Source organism: Procambarus clarkii, chromosome 2 (genome assembly GCF_040958095.1).
Source record: "Procambarus clarkii isolate CNS0578487 chromosome 2, FALCON_Pclarkii_2.0, whole genome shotgun sequence".
NCBI lineage: Eukaryota > Metazoa > Arthropoda > Malacostraca > Decapoda > Cambaridae > Procambarus > Procambarus clarkii.
Window position 1 is genome coordinate 30272439 of NC_091151.1, and position 18073 is coordinate 30290511.

The 18073-nt window shown below is 41.0% G+C and overlaps 1 protein-coding gene across 1 annotated transcript in view; it reads right to left on the reverse strand.

The window, feature by feature from the left end:
• Positions 1-352: 352 nt before the first annotated feature.
• The window catches only part of LOC123751924 (uncharacterized), a 61852-nt gene continuing 44131 nt past the window's right edge, over positions 353-18073 (reverse strand). The window contains exons 8-10 of the mRNA XM_069324027.1: positions 3378-3489; positions 2920-3045; positions 353-1123 (exon numbers count right to left, since the gene is read on the reverse strand). Of these exons, the coding sequence (XP_069180128.1) occupies positions 988-1123; positions 2920-3045; positions 3378-3489 (374 nt within the window). The 3' untranslated portion in view covers positions 353-987. The remainder of the gene's footprint in view (positions 1124-2919; positions 3046-3377; positions 3490-18073) is intronic.

Sequence of the window (18073 nt, forward strand, 5' to 3'; positions counted from 1 at the left end):
CTATATTAAGTACATTATAATACATAATGAACACTAATACATAGCTAAATATTGAAATGTATGTTAATACCAATGCATGTCAAGTCTTAGTTAACAATTTTAATATATATTAATACATTGATACATAAAGTAATACACACTTATACATAATCTAACACAGTGTTAATATATAGTAAGGCGATTATTATTATTATATATATATATATATATATATATATATATATATATATATATATATATATATATATATATATATATATATATATATGTGTGTGTGTGTGTGTGTGTGTGTGTGTGTTTGTGTGTGTGTGTGTGTGTGTGTGTGTGTGTGTGTGTGTGTGTGTGTGTGTGTGTGTGTGTGTGTGTGTGTGTGTGTGTGTGTGTGTGTGTGTGTGTGTGTGTGTGTTTGTGTGTGTGTGTGTGTGTGTGTGTGTGTGTGTGTGTGTGTGTGTGTGTGTACTAATACAAATATTCAGCAATACAATTGAAGACACCGTCACTTGTTTGAGAACAGTCACTCAGCTGAAAACAGCATCACTCAACTGAGAACAGCATCACCCAGCTAATGAGAGTGTCACTCCGCTGAGGACACCGTCCCCCAGATCAGAATAGCATCACACAGCTGAGGAGAACGTCATTCAGCTGCGGATAACAGCTGAATGATAACATCACTCTCCAGCTGGAGAGTGATGTCAGCCCCCAGGGTTTCTCCTCAGGTTTCACTGACGGGTATACATCTCAAGCGTGTCCATCTGTCTCTCTTTTCAAGCTTGTCCTTCAGGCTTACCCAATCAAACGTTCTCTTTTGAGCTTCCTTACTCAAGTCTTGTTATCCATGAGGCTTCCCTTCCCAAGAGGTTTACCCTCAGGCTTCCCCTCGAGAGGTTTACCCTCAGGCTTCGCCCAAGAGGTTTACCCTCAGGCTTCCCCACTAGAGGTTTACCCTCAGGCTTCCCCACTAGAGGTTTACCCTCAGGCTTCCCCTCCTCAGACTTTCCCTTCAGGTTCCTCATCAAGTTGGTCATCATCGTCGTCGGCCTCCAGCATGCAGAGTGGGCTGCGTTCCTCCTGGCAACTCTGGTCGGTCATGTAGTAGTAGTGTTCGTAGGTCAAGGCGGAGCACCTGAGGACATCCCAAGGAACACCGTCAACCTTTTCTTCTCACACATACAATTGGATCATATAAATAAAAGCATAAATCCCATCTAAGAAACTCTGAACATAAAAAAACGCACGAAAGAACACAATAAAACAGGAAACTGCAGGAGTGATTATAGGTCCAAGCAAGGCAGCTTCCAGAGTTTCCATGAAGAATGTATGAGTGTATAGGGATTGTCAGTGGTAGTGGAGGGGGGGGGGGGGGTAAGGGACTGGGTCACAAATGGACTCGACCATTAACACGAGTCCATAGGACCAGGTACGTGTGGTCATCACAGAGGACCAGGTACGTCTGGTCATCACAGAGGACCAGGTACGTCTGGTCATCACAGAGGACCAGGTACGTCTAGTCATCACAGAGGACCAGGCACGTCTGGTCATCACAGAGGACCAGGTACGTCTAGTCATCACAGAGGACCAGGCACGTCTGGTCATCACAGAGGACCAGGTACGTCTAGTCATCACAGAGGACCAGGCACGTCTGGTCATCACAGAGGACCAGGTACGTCTTGTCATTACAGAGGACCAGGTATGTCTGGTCATCAGCACGTCCTACCTGGAAGACCACCAAGTTCTACCTGGCTGACCAGTCTCGAGTTGTCACAAGGTCACTAAACTGATGTACTAAATTGCCAGAACCTAACCCAACCCAGGACCCACGAATGGTGAAAGTAACAGCCCGTCAATATAGCGAGCCGCTATGGTTTACAGTACATCTTATTTTGACGTTGAGGATTTATACGTCGTCCAGGTTGAGAGACCAGATTGAGCACACATTAGGTCCATCAGCAGAAATTCCAAAATAAGTGCGTAAAGCTGTACATCTAATAAATAAAAATTAACTCACACTTTTGAATAAAAAATTTCATGGATATTTATTTCCTATTTCTATTTGCTAATTAATGTTAATAACAAATTACAAATATGTTCACTTTACAGCTTTCTAACTAGTTACAAATATTGTGAGCATATTTTCAAAGATTTTATGTGAATATAATTTTTTTTATAAAATTGTTAACTAAAAAGTAAATTTTATATTATTGTTTTATAAGAAAGTTGACAATAATTCGTTTCAATATAATAACATTAATTCTAATTGTCGCCTAATTTAATGTAAATATTAAATCACACTTCCATTACAAACAGTATAGTAATAACTTAATTAATAACGTTCTTGTATACTGCAATGTTAACCTGCAAATATTAAACGCTACGACAGAAACAAAAGAAGCAGCAGTAGCGGGAGTGCCGCAACAGTCATTACTCACAACTGAATTCCTTACCACTACAACAATTCCTTACCACTACAACAATTCCTTACCACTACAACAATTCCTTAGCGATACAACAATTCCTTACTGCTGCAACAATACCTTACCACTACAACAATTCCTTACTGCTACAACAATTCCTTACCGCTACAACAATTCCTTACCACTACAACAATTCCTTAGCGATGCAACAATTCCTTACCACTACAACAATTCCTTACTGCTACAACAATTCCTCTACCTCAACAACATTTCTCCTACCAAGTAAAACTCTAAATATTAATTATCACGCAAATATCTAGCCAAGCAACATTTTATAAATGCTTCATCGTTTTATAAGCACGTCATGTTAAAAATTTATCAATAAACCCCATTGTTCCGCAGAGCCCCTGCATGGGAGACACTGTTATAGACATTAAACCAAGGGGGTACACAAGCTTCCCATGCCTAATGTCTTCACAATTGAACTTAAAAAATTGAGTGTCATTACCATCCCTCCTGACGCTTGGCGGGCGCCTGGGTGTAGGAGTAGCAGGGGGCGTCTGGTAGGGCAGCGGAGGGACTGCTGAAGGGGTCAGTGTGGGGTGGGGGGCGCCGCACACACGAGCTGCTGTGCCTGCAACAGTAACACAAGTATATACCACGGTTAATCCCTCTCCAAACAGGTAATGCCACTCGATAAACACTCACATAACATATAATGGCGCACGACACTCTCAAAACAAGTACTGGCACACGACAAACATTCTCCAAACAGGTACTGGCACACGACAAACTCTCTCCAAGCAGGCACTGGCACACAACACTCTCCAAACAGGTATTGACACACGACAAACTCTCTCGAGCCAGGTACTGGAATACAGTACAAGTACTAATCTCACAGCGCTGTAGAGAGACCTTATGGGCACTAACTTCACAGATCAGTAGGGAGACCTTAGGAGCACTAACCTCACAGCCCAGTACGGAGTCCCTAAAGGCATGACAGTGTCGTCCACGGTCCACGACCAAGCGTTGGTATCCAAGTCGAACCGGCCACCGACCCAGAAATCAGTTGTCAGCCCTGCAACACCATATACCAACAATACTTATCGTGTATCACTGTCATAAATGTGCAGATTTATATTATTATATTAAATTTATATATATATATATATATATATATATATATATATATATATATATATATATATATATATATATATATGTATATATATATATATATATATGTCGTACCTAATAGCCAGAACGCACTTCTCAGCCTACTATGCAAGGCCCAATTTGCCTAATAAGCCAAGTTTTCATGAATTAATTGTTTTTCGACTACCTAACCTACCTAACCTAACCTAACCTAACTTTTTCGGCTACCTAACCTAACCTAACTTTTTCGGCTACCTAACCTAACCTAACCTATAAAGATAGGTTAGGTTAGGTTAGGTAGGGTTGGTTAGGTTCGGTCATATATCTACGTTAATTTTAACTCCAATAAAAAAAATTGACCTCATACATAATGAAATGGGTAACTTTATCATTTCATAAGAAAAAAATTAGAGAAAATATATTAATTCATGAAAACTTGGCTTATTAGGCAAATCAGGCCTTGCATAGTAGGCTGAGAAGTGCGTTCTGGCTACTAGGTACGACATATATATATATATATATATATATATATATATATATATATATATATATATAAGGCACAACTCTCCTAAACACGAGAGTGAAGTATACAACTTTAGAACACTTTCCCACCAGGAGACTCGAACCCTAGCCAGCACAGAAGCCTTCCAGCAACTGGCATAACAGGTACGCCTTAACCCGCTCCACCACCTGCTCAGACCCTTAAAAGAGATGGTAATTTCGGAGTATTTAAATACACCAAAGATCACCACCTCCCAAGAGCACTAGAGCAAGTGAGGGGTCATTTATACGTTTATTTCATCAAGTCCCTGTTAATATGGGAAGACACAGTGTCTATGCTTAATGTTAAGCATAGACACTGTGTCTTCCCATATTAACAGGGACTTGATGAAATAAACGTATAAATGACCCCTCACTTGCTCTAGTGCTCTTGGGAGGTGGTGATCTTTGGTGTATTTAAATACTCCGAAATTACCATCTCTTTTAAGGGTCTGAGCAGGTGGTGGAGCGGGTTAAGGCGTACCTGTTATGCCAGTTGCTGGAAGGCTTCTGTGCTGGCTAGGGTTCGAGTCTCCTGGTGGGAAAGTGTTCTAAAGTTGTATATATATATATATATATATATATATATATATATATATATATATATATATATATATATCGTACCTAGTAGCCAGAACGCAGTTCTAGGCCTACTATGCAAGGCCCAATTTGCCTAATAAGCCAAGTTTTCCTGAATTAATATATTTTCTCTAATTTTTTTCTTACGAAATGATAAAACTACCCATTACGTTATGTATGAGGTCAATTTTTTTTTATTTGAGTTAAAATTAACGTAGATATATGACCGAACCTAACCAACCCTACCTAACCTAACCTAACCTATCTTTATAGGTTAGGTTAGGTTAGGTAGCCGAAAAAGGTAGGTTAGGTTAGGTTAGGTAGGTTAGATAGTTGAAAAAACATTAATTCATGAAAACTTGGCTTATTAGGCAAATCGGGCCTTGCATAGTAGGCTGAGAAGTGCGTTCTGGCTACTAGGTACGACATATATATATATATATATATATATATATATATATATATATATATATATATATATATATATATATATATATATATGTGTCGTACCTAGTAGCCAAAACGCACTTCTCAGCTTACTATGCAAAGCCCGATTTGCCTAATAAGCCAAGTTTTCATGAAGTAATTGTTTTTCGACTACCTAACCTACCTAACCTAACCTAACCTAACTTTTTCGGCTACCTAACCTAACCTAATCAATAAAGATAGGTTAGGTTAGGTTAGGTAGGGTTGGTTAGGTTCGGTCATATATCTACGTTAATTTTAACTCCAATAAAATAAAATTGACCTCATACATAATGAAATGGGTAGCTTTATCATTTCGTAAGAAAAAAATTAGAGAAAATATATTAATTCAGGAAAACTTGGCTTATTAGGCAAATCAGGCCTTGCATAGTAGGCCGAGAAGTGCGTTCTGGCTATTAGGTACGACATATATATATATATATATATATATATATATATATATATATATATATATATATATATATATATATATATATATATATATATATATACATATATATATATATATATATATATATATATATATATATATATATATATATATATATATATATATATATATATATTTATATTTAGGGGTACCACCACTGGTTTAATTAAAGGGACCCACATCCTTGAAGAAGAAGAAAATAAATAGTGTTCAGAGAAGACCTTGTGGATTCTCACTGAATACTCTAACCTTTTCCTCTCCTACCACCCCTATTATTATTTTTTTTTTAATTGCAATGCTACAGTTTACAGAAAACACACACTTATATAACAATATACCAATCAGCGTTCGAAGACCTCGTCCAGCTCTTCGGGGGTCGGGTGCATACTCAAGATACAGCACGCATTTCCCCTCTGAACAGCGACACTGAGGCGCTGGAACATGAAACTGGCCGCTCTTGGGACTCTAGTCTTCCCAATGAGTTCCTCGCCCAGCTCCTTCAGGAACTTAAGTGCAGATTTACCCCAGGCGCCCAGAGTCTCAGAGCCTATCGGCACGAACCTGTAACAATGTTCTAGGTCCCTGTACTTGTTAGTTTTCTGGATCTCCCTGAAGGTGGCCGCCCCGCCTCCCTCAGCTGTGCTGTAAGGTAGATAGGTATCAGCCAATGTAGATGCACACGTGTAGTCCCACACGACCTGTTTACCTTCCCTTCACGGCTGCAGGGTGACTCCATCTGGGCGTTTTTGGCTGTTGTCAGGCCTGCACAACTGAGGTTCCCTTTGTGCTGGGCACCCAGCTGAAGCCAAACTTCTCATGATGATGTCATTGACTGCTTCATGTCTGGCAATCTTTCCCTGTGTCTTACGACAGATGAGACCATGGCTGCCATATTGGTCTGCCCGTGCATGGCTGCAAATACACTGGTGCTCGGTGGAGATAGGGGCGGCAAGGCGCAGGTCAACACCAATACTTAGGGTCCGATGGTCCAGGCGGGTGCCCAAGGCGGAATTAGGGACTGCCAACAGGAAGTCCCCGGCATGGGGCGCTTGCACAGTTAGAAGACGCGCTTTGTCCTTCCTGGAAGCTGCCTCTAGCAATGATGTGCCGATGTTTTCCACTATGGGGCTATCCCATTTGGACTGTTTGCAGTCATTTGGAAAAGTCGGTCGAGGATGAGAGTTGACAAGAGTGTCCCACTGACCAGCTCCTTCTGCGAATTTGGGATCATGAATCTCAATGGAGTCTCTTAGGTATTCCGGTAGTATTTCCTTAACTAATTCACCTGTTGCACTGGTCGAGGATAAGAATGCCGGAAATGCTAACTGTGTCACCTTGCGAATACCTATACCCCCGAGTTTAACTGGGAGCGTTGCTTGGTCCCATTGGTCATCTTGCAGGGAGAGGTTTAACACTTTCACGGTTATTGACCTTAGGAGTGTGTCATATTCTGTTAATTTTGGGCTGTCGAAGGAGGGAGCACACCTTAGGAAATAGGTCAGTCTGGGCAAAGCCAGGCACCTTGTGATAAGGTACAAATCATTGTGGGCATCCAAAGCCAATATTCTTCCCTCCATCCTCCTCAGATCGTTCAGCTTTTCTTCGAGAACTACCTCAATGGCGCTCGAGCCCAGAGGTGCCCCTAGCAGCACACTGTCGGTGGGAGCGATCACTTGGGCTCCTGGCAATATGATTCGCACTGCATCTATGGTTGGTTGGCTAGATGAGATGATTTCACACTTTAATGGGTTTAGGGTGAGTCCTAATTCCTCTCTCTTAGATTTCACCAGCTGTAGATCTTCTAGCAGGGACTCCTGTGTCCCTGCCAGGGTGCCATCGTCCAGGAACCAGATGTTGAGTTCTCTGGTCAACCTGCTTGTGACCTCTTTAACAGCCATGCAAAAAAGAAAAGGGGCAAGTGGGTCTCCCTGCTGGACACCTTCTGCAGAAACAACTTCATGTTCCCCAAACAGCAGCGTCGATTCCCTACTGTACCCTGCTGAGACGAAGGGGAGTAGAGAAGGAAAGCTTGTTCGAACTGCTTCCAGTACCACATCCCTTTTTACCTGGTTGAAGGCATTTTTAAAGTCTAATTTAATTAATGCCTTATTTTCTGGGAGGTGCTTGATATAGGCTCATGCTGCATGAGCTGCTGCTTCACAGCCATGGGGGACACCAAAACCTAGTTGATGGGGTCGAAGCATCGTTGCAGCGTCTATGCTAATTTTTCTGACAGCTGCCCTAGCAACAAGGCGCCGAAGTGTGTTACCCACGGCAATGGGTCTGACTCCACCATCCTTCTTCTTAAGGGCACAAAGGGATGCTCCAAAGAAAATGGGTTTAATTGTATCTGGGATCAATCCAGAGAGGCAGTCGTTGACAAACTTCGTGACCTCTGACAATAGTGTCTCGGCAACTTCTCCGAGAACTGGGTTTACCATCTCCTTGAGGTGCTGAGGTCTTACTCCAGTGTATCCCCCTGCCGAGCCTGGCGGAAATGACATGATGGCTTTGTATACCTCTTACGCTTGGAGGAATAGAGGTCCCATGTCTGGGACATTTGTGTCCTGAGCAGTGGGTTCCCACAGTATTCTAGGAGGGTGCTTCTCTCTCAGTGAGTTGGCGGTAGCGGAACTTTTAGGGGCGATTGTGTCTTCGCTGGTACGTAACCTAATTGCTCCTACTGTGTTGTCCTCTTCAATTTTTTTGGTCACTTGTGTTCCTAGTTTAAAATTGTCATTGGAACTCTTGGGTCTGCCACGATGGTTTTTGCGTTGAGGAGGGATGGGGATCAAGTTGTCATCTCTGGGGAAATTATTTATTGCCCTAGTGACTGATGAGGCTAGCGACTTGCCTCCTCTTGCAGGTACGCCTAAGCAAATATTGCCAAACAGGAGCAAATTATGCCATGCTTTGATGGTGGCTGCAGCATTAAGATTTGCAGACCGTTCATTCACTTTCCTTTAAAGGTCTGTATATTTCCCTGCTGCAAATGGGCGCGCAGCTTTAGGAATGTGAGGAAGAGTTCTGGTGGTGGATGCTTTGATGGCCCCCAGGAGGTCATCTGATGACATGAAGTTTGCTGGGATGTGTGGGGCTGCTAGGGGGACCTAAGAACATAAGAACATAAGAACAAAGGTAACTGCAGAAGGCCTATTGGCCCATACGAGGCAGCTCCTATTCTATAACCACCCAATCCCACTCATATACTTGTCCAACCCGTGCTTGAAACAATCGAGGGACCCCACCTCCACAATGTTACGCGGCAATTGGTTCCACAAATCAACAACCCTGTTACTGAACCAGTATTTACCCAAGTCTTTCCTAAATCTAAACTTATCCAATTTATATCCATTGTTTCGTGTTCTGTCCTGTGTTGATACTTTTAATACCCTATTAATATCCCCCCGGTTATGTCCATTCATCCACTTGTAAACCTCTATCATGTCACCCCTAACTCTTCGCCTTTCCAGTGAATGCAACTTAAGCTTTGTTAATCTTTCTTCATATGAAAGATTTCTAATTTGGGGAATTAACTTAGTCATCCTACGCTGGACACGTTCAAGTGAATTTATATCCATTCTATAATATGGCGACCAAAACTGAACTGCATAATCTAAATGGGGCCTAACTAGAGCAAGATATAGCTTGAGAACCACACCAGGTGTCTTGTTACTAACGCTGCGATTAATAAATCCAAGTGTCCGATTTGCCTTATTACGAACATTTATGCATTGATCCTTTTGTTTTAAATTCTTACTAATCATAACTCCCAGATCCCTTTCGCAATCCGACTTCGCAATCACAACACCATCTAGCTCGTATCTTGTAACTCTATCATCATTACCTAACCTCAGAACTTTACATTTATCAGCATTAAACTGCATCTGCCAATCCTTTGACCATTTCAAAACCCTATCTAGATCAACTTGAAGTGATAGTGAGTCCTCCTCCGAATTAATTTCCCTACCGATTTTCGTATCATCGGCAAATTTGCAAATGTTGCTACTCAAACCTGAATCTAAATCATTTATATATATTATAAACAACAGAGGTCCCAGGACAGAGCCTTGAGGCACTCCACTTACAACATTTTCCCACTCTGACTTGATTCCATTTATACTAACTCTCTGTTTCCTTTGGTATAGCCATGCCCTAATCCAGCTTAATATAGCACCCCCAATACCATGAGACTCTATTTTTTTAATCAGTCTTTCATGTGGCACTGTATCAAAAGCTTTGCTAAAGTCAAGGTATACAACATCGCAATCCTTACCACTATCAACTGCCTCAACAATGCTAGAATAAAAAGATAACAAATTTGTTAAACATGAACGGCCATTTATAAAACCATGTTGCGACTCAATTATTAATTTATGTTTTTCAAGATGAAGACGAATTTTATTTGCTATTATAGATTCGAGTAACTTTCCCACAATAGACGTTAGGCTAATTGGTCGATAGTTAGACGCAAGTGATCTATCTCCTTTCTTAAAAACTGGTATCACATTAGCAACTTTCCAAAACTCTGGCACTCTGCCTGACTCTATTGATTTATTAAATATGGTTGACAGTGGGTCACAAAGCTCCTCTTTGCATTCTTTAAGCACCCTAGCAAACACTTCATCCGGCCCTGGGGATTTGTTTGGTTTGAGTTTTACTATTTGTTTAAGAACATCCTCCCTGGTAACTGCTAAACTCGTCAACCTGTCCTCGTCCCCACCCACATAGACTTGTTCGGCTGAAGGCATATTGTTAAGTTCCTCTTTAGTAAATACAGATACAAAATATTTATTAAAAATACTACTCATCTCTTCATCACTATCTGTTATTTGACCTGTCTCAGTTTTTAATGGACCTATCCTTTCCCTAGTCTTAGTACGATATAACTGAAAAAACCCTTTAGGATTTGTCTTTGCTTGCCCTGCTATGCGAACTTCATAGTTTCTTTTTGCTTTCCTTATCTCTTTTTTAACATTTCTAACCAGTTGTACGAATTCCTGTTCTAAAGTGACCTCCCCATTTTTAATCCTTTTGTACCAAGCTCTCTTTTTACCTATAAGGTTCTTCAAATTCTTTGTTATCCACTTTGGGTCATTAGTATATGATCTATTCAATTTGTATGGTATACTACGTTCCTGTGCTTTGTTTAGAATATTCTTAAATAAGTTATATATTGAATCCACATCGAAATCCCCATTTAAGTCACCTATCGCTGGGTTCATGTCTCGCTCCAAGACCGGCCCACACCCCATACCCAAGCCTTTCCAATCAATTTGACCCAAAAAATTTCTTAGGCTATTAAAATCAGCTTTTCGAAAATCTGGCACTTTAACAGAATTTTCTCCTACTGGTCTATTCCATTCTATGCTAAATCTGATTTCTTTGTGATCACTGCTCCCTAGCTCACTCCCTATTTCGATGTCATTAATTTGCGTTTCCCTGTTAGTTAACACTAAATCTAAAATATTATTTTCCCGTGTTGGTTCCTTAATGTGTTGCGTAAGAAAGCAATCGTCAATTAATTCTAGAAAATCTTCTGCTTCACTATTCCCTGTTTTGTTCAACCAGTTTATTCCGCTAAAATTAAAGTCACCCATGACATAAATACTGTTAGATCTAGATGCTCTAGATATTTCATCCCATAGATGCTTTGCTTCCATTCTGTCTAAATTTGGTGGCCTATATATTACTCCTATTATAATATTATTAGCTTTTTCGTTTAATTCAATCCAAATAGTTTCTGTGTGTGGCTCTGTTTTGATTCCCTCTTTGAGACTACATTTCAAATTGTCCCTAACATATATGGCTACTCCACCTCCTCGTCTAATATATCTATCTGTGTGAAATAGTTTAAATCCATATATTTGATATTCAGCTAATAGTTCTCTATTTTCTACATTCATCCACGTTTCGGTAAGTGCAATAATATCTATTTTTTCTGTGCAGACAAGAGCATTTAATTCGTTAATTTTATTTCTTAGACTTCTACTGTTAGTGTAATATACCCTAAGTGAATTGTTATTTTGCGGACCTTCTCTTTCCCTGATCGTTTTGCCAATTCCTTTCTCCCACAAACACATACTTTTATTACCTCCTTCCTCCAAATCAATTCCCATACCTCTATCTACTAACAGTTTAAACCCAAACAAACACCTCTAACCACTTCTTCTAACGAGTTCGCAACAGCAACAACCCCAGCTCTCGATAGATGCACCCCATCACGAGCATACATTTCACTTCTTCCATAGAAGTGTTCCCAGTTGTCTATGAAAGATATTGCATTTGATTTGCAATATCTTTCCAGCCGGCAATTGACACCAAGTGCCCTCGATATCCATTCATTTCCCACTCCCTTTCTTGGAAGAATGCCACATATGATCGGGATTCCTCCCTTGCTCCTAACTAACTCTATGGCTGTTTTATACCTCTGAATCAGTTCCTCACTCCTGACTCGACCAACATCATTTCCTCCCACGCTAATGCAAATAATGGGATTGTTCCCATTACCAGCCATAATATCATTCATGTTGTTTATAATATCACCAATGCCAGCTCCGGGATAGCAAACCCTTAACCTGTTCCCCCTATCTCTAGCACAAAACGTTCTATCCAAATACCTTATCTGGGAATCTCCCACAACTAATGTTTGCTTAGGTACTTCCTTTACTTTCTGAGGGGCCTGCGCTTCCTTTCTCTTCGTTGCTTTCCCTTTTGCGCGATCCACAGTCTCTCCACAGCACTCGTCCTCCAAAACGTCAAATGAATTTGAAGTTGCTATGGCGTTTGAAGGCGGCTTTATCAAAGTCTTCTTAAGGCCCCTGTCTTTCGCAACTCTCCAAGACGAGGTCCCTTTACTGCTGGTCTCCTCCTTCGTTACTTCTCGTTGTTCTTTAAGCTGACGCACCTCCTCCCGCAGAGAGTCCAACTCTGTCCTCAGGGCTCCCACTAGAGTCACCAGGTCCTTCACTACAACTTCCATATTGCTATGATAATATAACAACACTCAGGAGCTCCGGTTAACACAACCTCTCACTGTGACTTCACCTGACCTGTGGGCCTTCTCTCTCTACAGGTACCGTCAATGAACCCTCACAGTTGTTGTGTTGACGTAGGGTTCCATCGTTTCTAAGGCTGTGTGATTCGTCACATACCCGACACGTTCCTCTGGGTCTGGGTCCTCTGGTTGCACGTCTGGGTGCACTGTTCCCAGGACCGTGTTCTTGGCTGAGAGGTTCCTGGTTAGTTGGTGGAGTCCCCTCCATCCCCCGGGCGGCCGGCGTGGGAGGGAGGTGGTGGCGGCAGGGGTGGACACGGGTGGTGGCAGGAGGGGTGGCTAGCAATCCCTCACATTCACCACTGGTATGCGTACTTGTGTCTCCCTCCCTTTTTGGGAAGAACCTGAATGCCTGCTGTGACCTGTGCCATATCTGGGTGCATGGAGGGTAACACATCCCTGCAACAAGCACTGGGTATATATATCCTGGTCGCCTGGGTATATATATATATATATATATATATATATATATATATATATATATATATATATATATATATATATATATATATATATATATATATATATATATATATATATATATATATATATATATATATGTCGTACCTAGTAGCCAGAACGCACTTCTCAGCCTACTAAGCAAGGCCCAATTTGCCTAATAAGCCAAGTTTTCCTGAATTAATAGATTTTCTCTAATTTTTTTCTTATGAAATGATAAAGCTACCCATATCATTATGTATGAGGTCAATTGTTTTTTTATTGGAGTTAAAATTAACGTAGATATATGACCGAACCTAACCAGCCCTACCTAACCTAACCTAACCTATCTTTATAGGTTAGGTTAGGTTAAGTAGCCGAAAAAGTTAGGTTAGGTTAGGTTAGGTAGGTTAGGTAGTCGAAAAAACATTAATTCATAAAAACTTGGCCGATTAGGCAAATCGAGCCTTGCATAGTAGGCTGAGAAGTGCGTTCTGGCTACTAGGTACGACATATATATATATATATATATATATATATATATATATATATATATATCCAATTACACTGGATATATATATATATATATATTGGTGTATACTGGCAGCAGGTTTTCTTTCAAACATGTTTCATTGAATATGACCGCATATTCTGTATTTATTATTTTCTGGTTTAGGGCTTCTATCCCTCTAACTATTTTCTTAGCATCAGGGCTTAATTGGAATAGGAGTTCTCCAAAACTCATTTTCGTACTTTTAAGGTGAAGAAAAGAAGTGATTTACTATAGAGTGTATTACACTTGGTGGTCAACACTTGGTCTTCTGTGTTGTCAACACAGAAGACAATGTCCAACATAACAGGCCAATTACACTGGATTAATCTTTGTGTTTAGATAGGAGATGCCTCGTATGGGCCAATAAGCCTTCTGCAGCCCCTATGTTTATCCCTTATGTATCCCCCCATTTTTTTCACCTTCATTGTATTATCACCTGACCTAATGCGGGTATAAAATCAACTAGCATTGTAAGATCTGTTCACTTGAGAATGAACCATGGAGGTTCGAAACGTCGTGCAAATTATACAAATAAGTGTAATACACTCTATAGTAAATCACTTCTTTTCTTCACCTTAAAAGTACGAAAATGAGTTTTGGAGAACTCCTATTCCAATTAAGCCCTGATGCTAAGAAAATAGTTAGAGGGATAGAAGCCCTAAACCAGAAAATAATAAATACAGAATATATATATATATATATATATATATATATATATATATATATATATATATATATATATATATATATATATATAATGAGTGTGTACTCACCGTGATTTCCTAGTTGTGTTTGCGGGGGTTGAGCTCTGGCTCTTTGGTCCCGCCTCTCAACAGTCAATCAACAGGTGTACAGATTCCTGAGCGTATTGGGCTCTATCATATCTACACTTGAAACTGTGTATGGAGTCAACCTCCACCACATCACTTCCTAATGCATTCCATTTGTCAACCACTCTGACACTAAAAAAGTTATTTCTAATATCTCTGTGGCTCATTTGGGCACTCAGTTTCCACCTGTGTCCCCTTGTGCGTGTTCCCCTTGTGTTAAATAGACTGTCTTTATCTACCCTATCAATTCCCTTCAGAATCTTCAATGTGGTGATCATGTCCCCCCTAACTCTTCTGTCTTCCAGCGAAGTGAGGTTTAATTCCCGTAGTCTCTCCTCGTAGCTCATACCTCTCAGCTCGGGTACTAGTCTGGTGGCAAACCTTTGAACCTTTTCCAGTTTAGTCTTATCCTTGAATAGATATGGACTCCATGCTGGGGCTGCATACTCCAGGATTGGTCTCACATATGTGGTATACAAAGTTCTGAATGATTCCTTGCACAAGTGTCTAAATGTATTGAAACAATCAGTCCGAGGGGCTGGTGTCTAGCTGTCATTGATAGTGTCACAGGAAGGATTTCGAGTAACGTCATTGACATTTCTTTTTGTTTTGTTGTAGTAGTTAGTACTTTATTGAATAAACTAAGTTGTTATGGTTAACACTGTCTTTTCGTTACACCCCACAAATTATTATTGTTATGCAAGTGTTCTTCACACTCGACTAATAAAATTGAGACTAATTCTGAGCTTTGGATCAAATATACGGCACCACACAACAATAAATTATTGTTGTGAGAGCCCAGGACCTACTCGTTAGATTCGCTTCGGCGAATGGCGAAGGTCAGCGGCCTATTGGAGGGGATTTCAATTTTCATTGGGGTCTCAGCGTTTGCTCGCGCCTAGTCAGTTGTTCATACATGGTCCCAAAGTGAGGAATGAGCTGCTTACTACACTGGTGTGTTAGCTAAGCAAGTCCTTCCTCAGGCGACCTAATTGAATATCACGACAGGAATAAAGGTTAAAGAATAAAGAAAATTCTTAGAAATTTTCCGAGCTAAAATTCTTTATACCAATTCCAAAACTTCTCACAAATTCTCATCATAAAACTCTCACATCATGGCGCCCAACGTGGGGCCCGAGACTTTTGATTCATAATCAGAAAAGTAAGACTCATCAAGTTGAGAAACCTATGAAGAAAGGTGTGCAGAACAATATTGCTGTGGGTGTGTTTGTTGTCGGTTAGCAGGATTAGGTACACACACACCACACACACAGAATGGATGAGGATTATAGGGATAAGTACATAGGTCTGTATGTGACTAGGTATAGCGTGCTGCCAAAGGATAGAAACATTCGCACAGATGAGGAATGTCGGCAGTATGTTGAGGACCATAAGGCCTATGTACGCCGTCTATGTCTAGAAAGAGCAAACAGAAGTGATCTAGGGGACACGGGAGTTCCCCTAGCCGACCGTGGTATAGTCGGTAAGTCAGGGGGTGTGGGATTGAGTCCACCCCAGGAGAAGGAAGGATAGTCGCGACCCCAGCCTAGGCTAAGGACTGATTCCTTGGGCCACAGAAACGTTTCGTTAGAAGTAGTCAATCAGATACCAGAACGACCTCTCAGGAGGGGGACTGAATAACCCCAGGAGGAAATTACTTTAGAGTACCTAGCAGCTCAAGCTGATGCTATGGAATTGCAAGGAGTGGATAAGGCCAAATTTGTGGCCGACATGTGGAATGCCCACCACGAGAGATTGACTAGATTGGAAACTGCAAGAGTGCAATCCCAGGCAAGACGGGGAGTCAAACCCCTCCTGCCGCGCCAAGCTCAGAGGTACAGGCGCTGGAAGTAGAGGTACCTCCTCTATTGCCAAGAGAGGAGAAGATCGATCCTAGGGATGCATACCTAGATCGATGTGTGACAGTAAGCTTCATGGTTGTTAGTGTAAACTGCTGCCCCAGCAGAACCTCTTTCTTGATCAACTGATCCATCTGTGAAGACTTGAGTCATTGTAGGTCTTGAGATGGTTTTCATTTGTTGTTCTGTGACTGCCTTGAGTCTCTGCGAGTCACATGCTGATTTTTTAACTGGTAATCCTTCAATGATTATCTTCAGACTCGATTCTTCCCATGGAAGAGGCTGTATAAAGTGTTGATATGGTCTATCATCTTTGTTTTTAATGGTCCATTTCAAGTCCACTTTTTTGACCAGAAAGAATCTTGACCAGATTATCCGTCCATACACTTGTTCTATATTGAAGGTTTCTCTGAAGCGATCTGTGTATGCTATCTTTGATTGACAGTCTCTCGGTGGTTCCAACAAGTTTTGTTGTTATGGTGGCTATCCTTTGTTTGATCCTGTTTTCTAAGGCTGGTAAGTTGGTTTTCATTGTTATATTCTCTCAACGCGTCCATATAGATGCTCTCAGCATTGTTCTGAGGGCATCATTTTGAGACACTTCCAGTTTCTCCCATTGGTTATCACTGAGGGATGTAAGAGCAGGAGCAGCATAGTCAATGAGTGACCTAACTGCTTGAACGTAGTACATTTTGAGTACTGGTAGAGATAGACTAAGACTTGTCAGGGAGCGCAATGCTGAGTTTCTGGCTTTACAACGTTGCCGAAGATATTCAATTTCTTGAGTGAATTTCAATTGGCTGTCTATTATGACTCCTAGGTATTTAAAAGAGGTAACCAACTCAATTTCATATCCTTGTATTGTGAGATTCTCCATGCTCTGCCGAAGCTTATATTCGCTACTTTGATAATTACTTACTTACTTGGGGAGAGACTAGTGGGGAGATTAGTGGGGAGAGGTGGTACAGGACGTGATTGAGGTGAACAAGTGGATGAATAGATATTAATTGGCCAATAAATCCCTATGTTCTTGCTTCTACTGTCTCTGGAGCCTGAAAGCTGAACCATGCTTTCACGATAAAGATCTGATTCGAAATCAGATACACAAAGCAGAAAATGAGATCAATGATAGCAAAGCGAAACTACTTCATGCTACAGACCAATAGAGACACACCAACATCGACGAAGACCTCCGTACCCGAATGGACCAAAACCTCGACGATCTGCAAGATCGTCGAGGTTTTGCAGATCGTTTCCCATCACACACACACACACACACACACACACACACACACACACATTTTTCATTCACTCACACACACGATGTCATTTTTCCTGTACCACGAAAATGACATCGCAAGCAAGGCAAAGACTCAGCCTAAATTGTTGCATAGCCACATTAGGAGAAAAACAACAGTAAAGGAACAGGTTATGAGATTAAGGATAGGGGCGGAAGGATTCACTACAAATAACAAGGAAGTGTGTGAGGAATTGAAAAAGTAATTCCAGGAGGTCTTCACCTTAGAACAAGGAGAAATTCCAGAGGTAAGTGAGGGAATAGCTAACCAGGAACCACTGGAAGAGTTTGAGATTACCAGTGGGGAAGTAAGGAAGTGTTTACTAGAGTTGGACGTGACGAAGGCTATAGGCCCAGATGGAATCTCCCCTTGGGTTCTAAAGGAAGGAGCAAGAGAACTGAGCCTACCACTCTCCATAGTGTATAACAAATCACTGG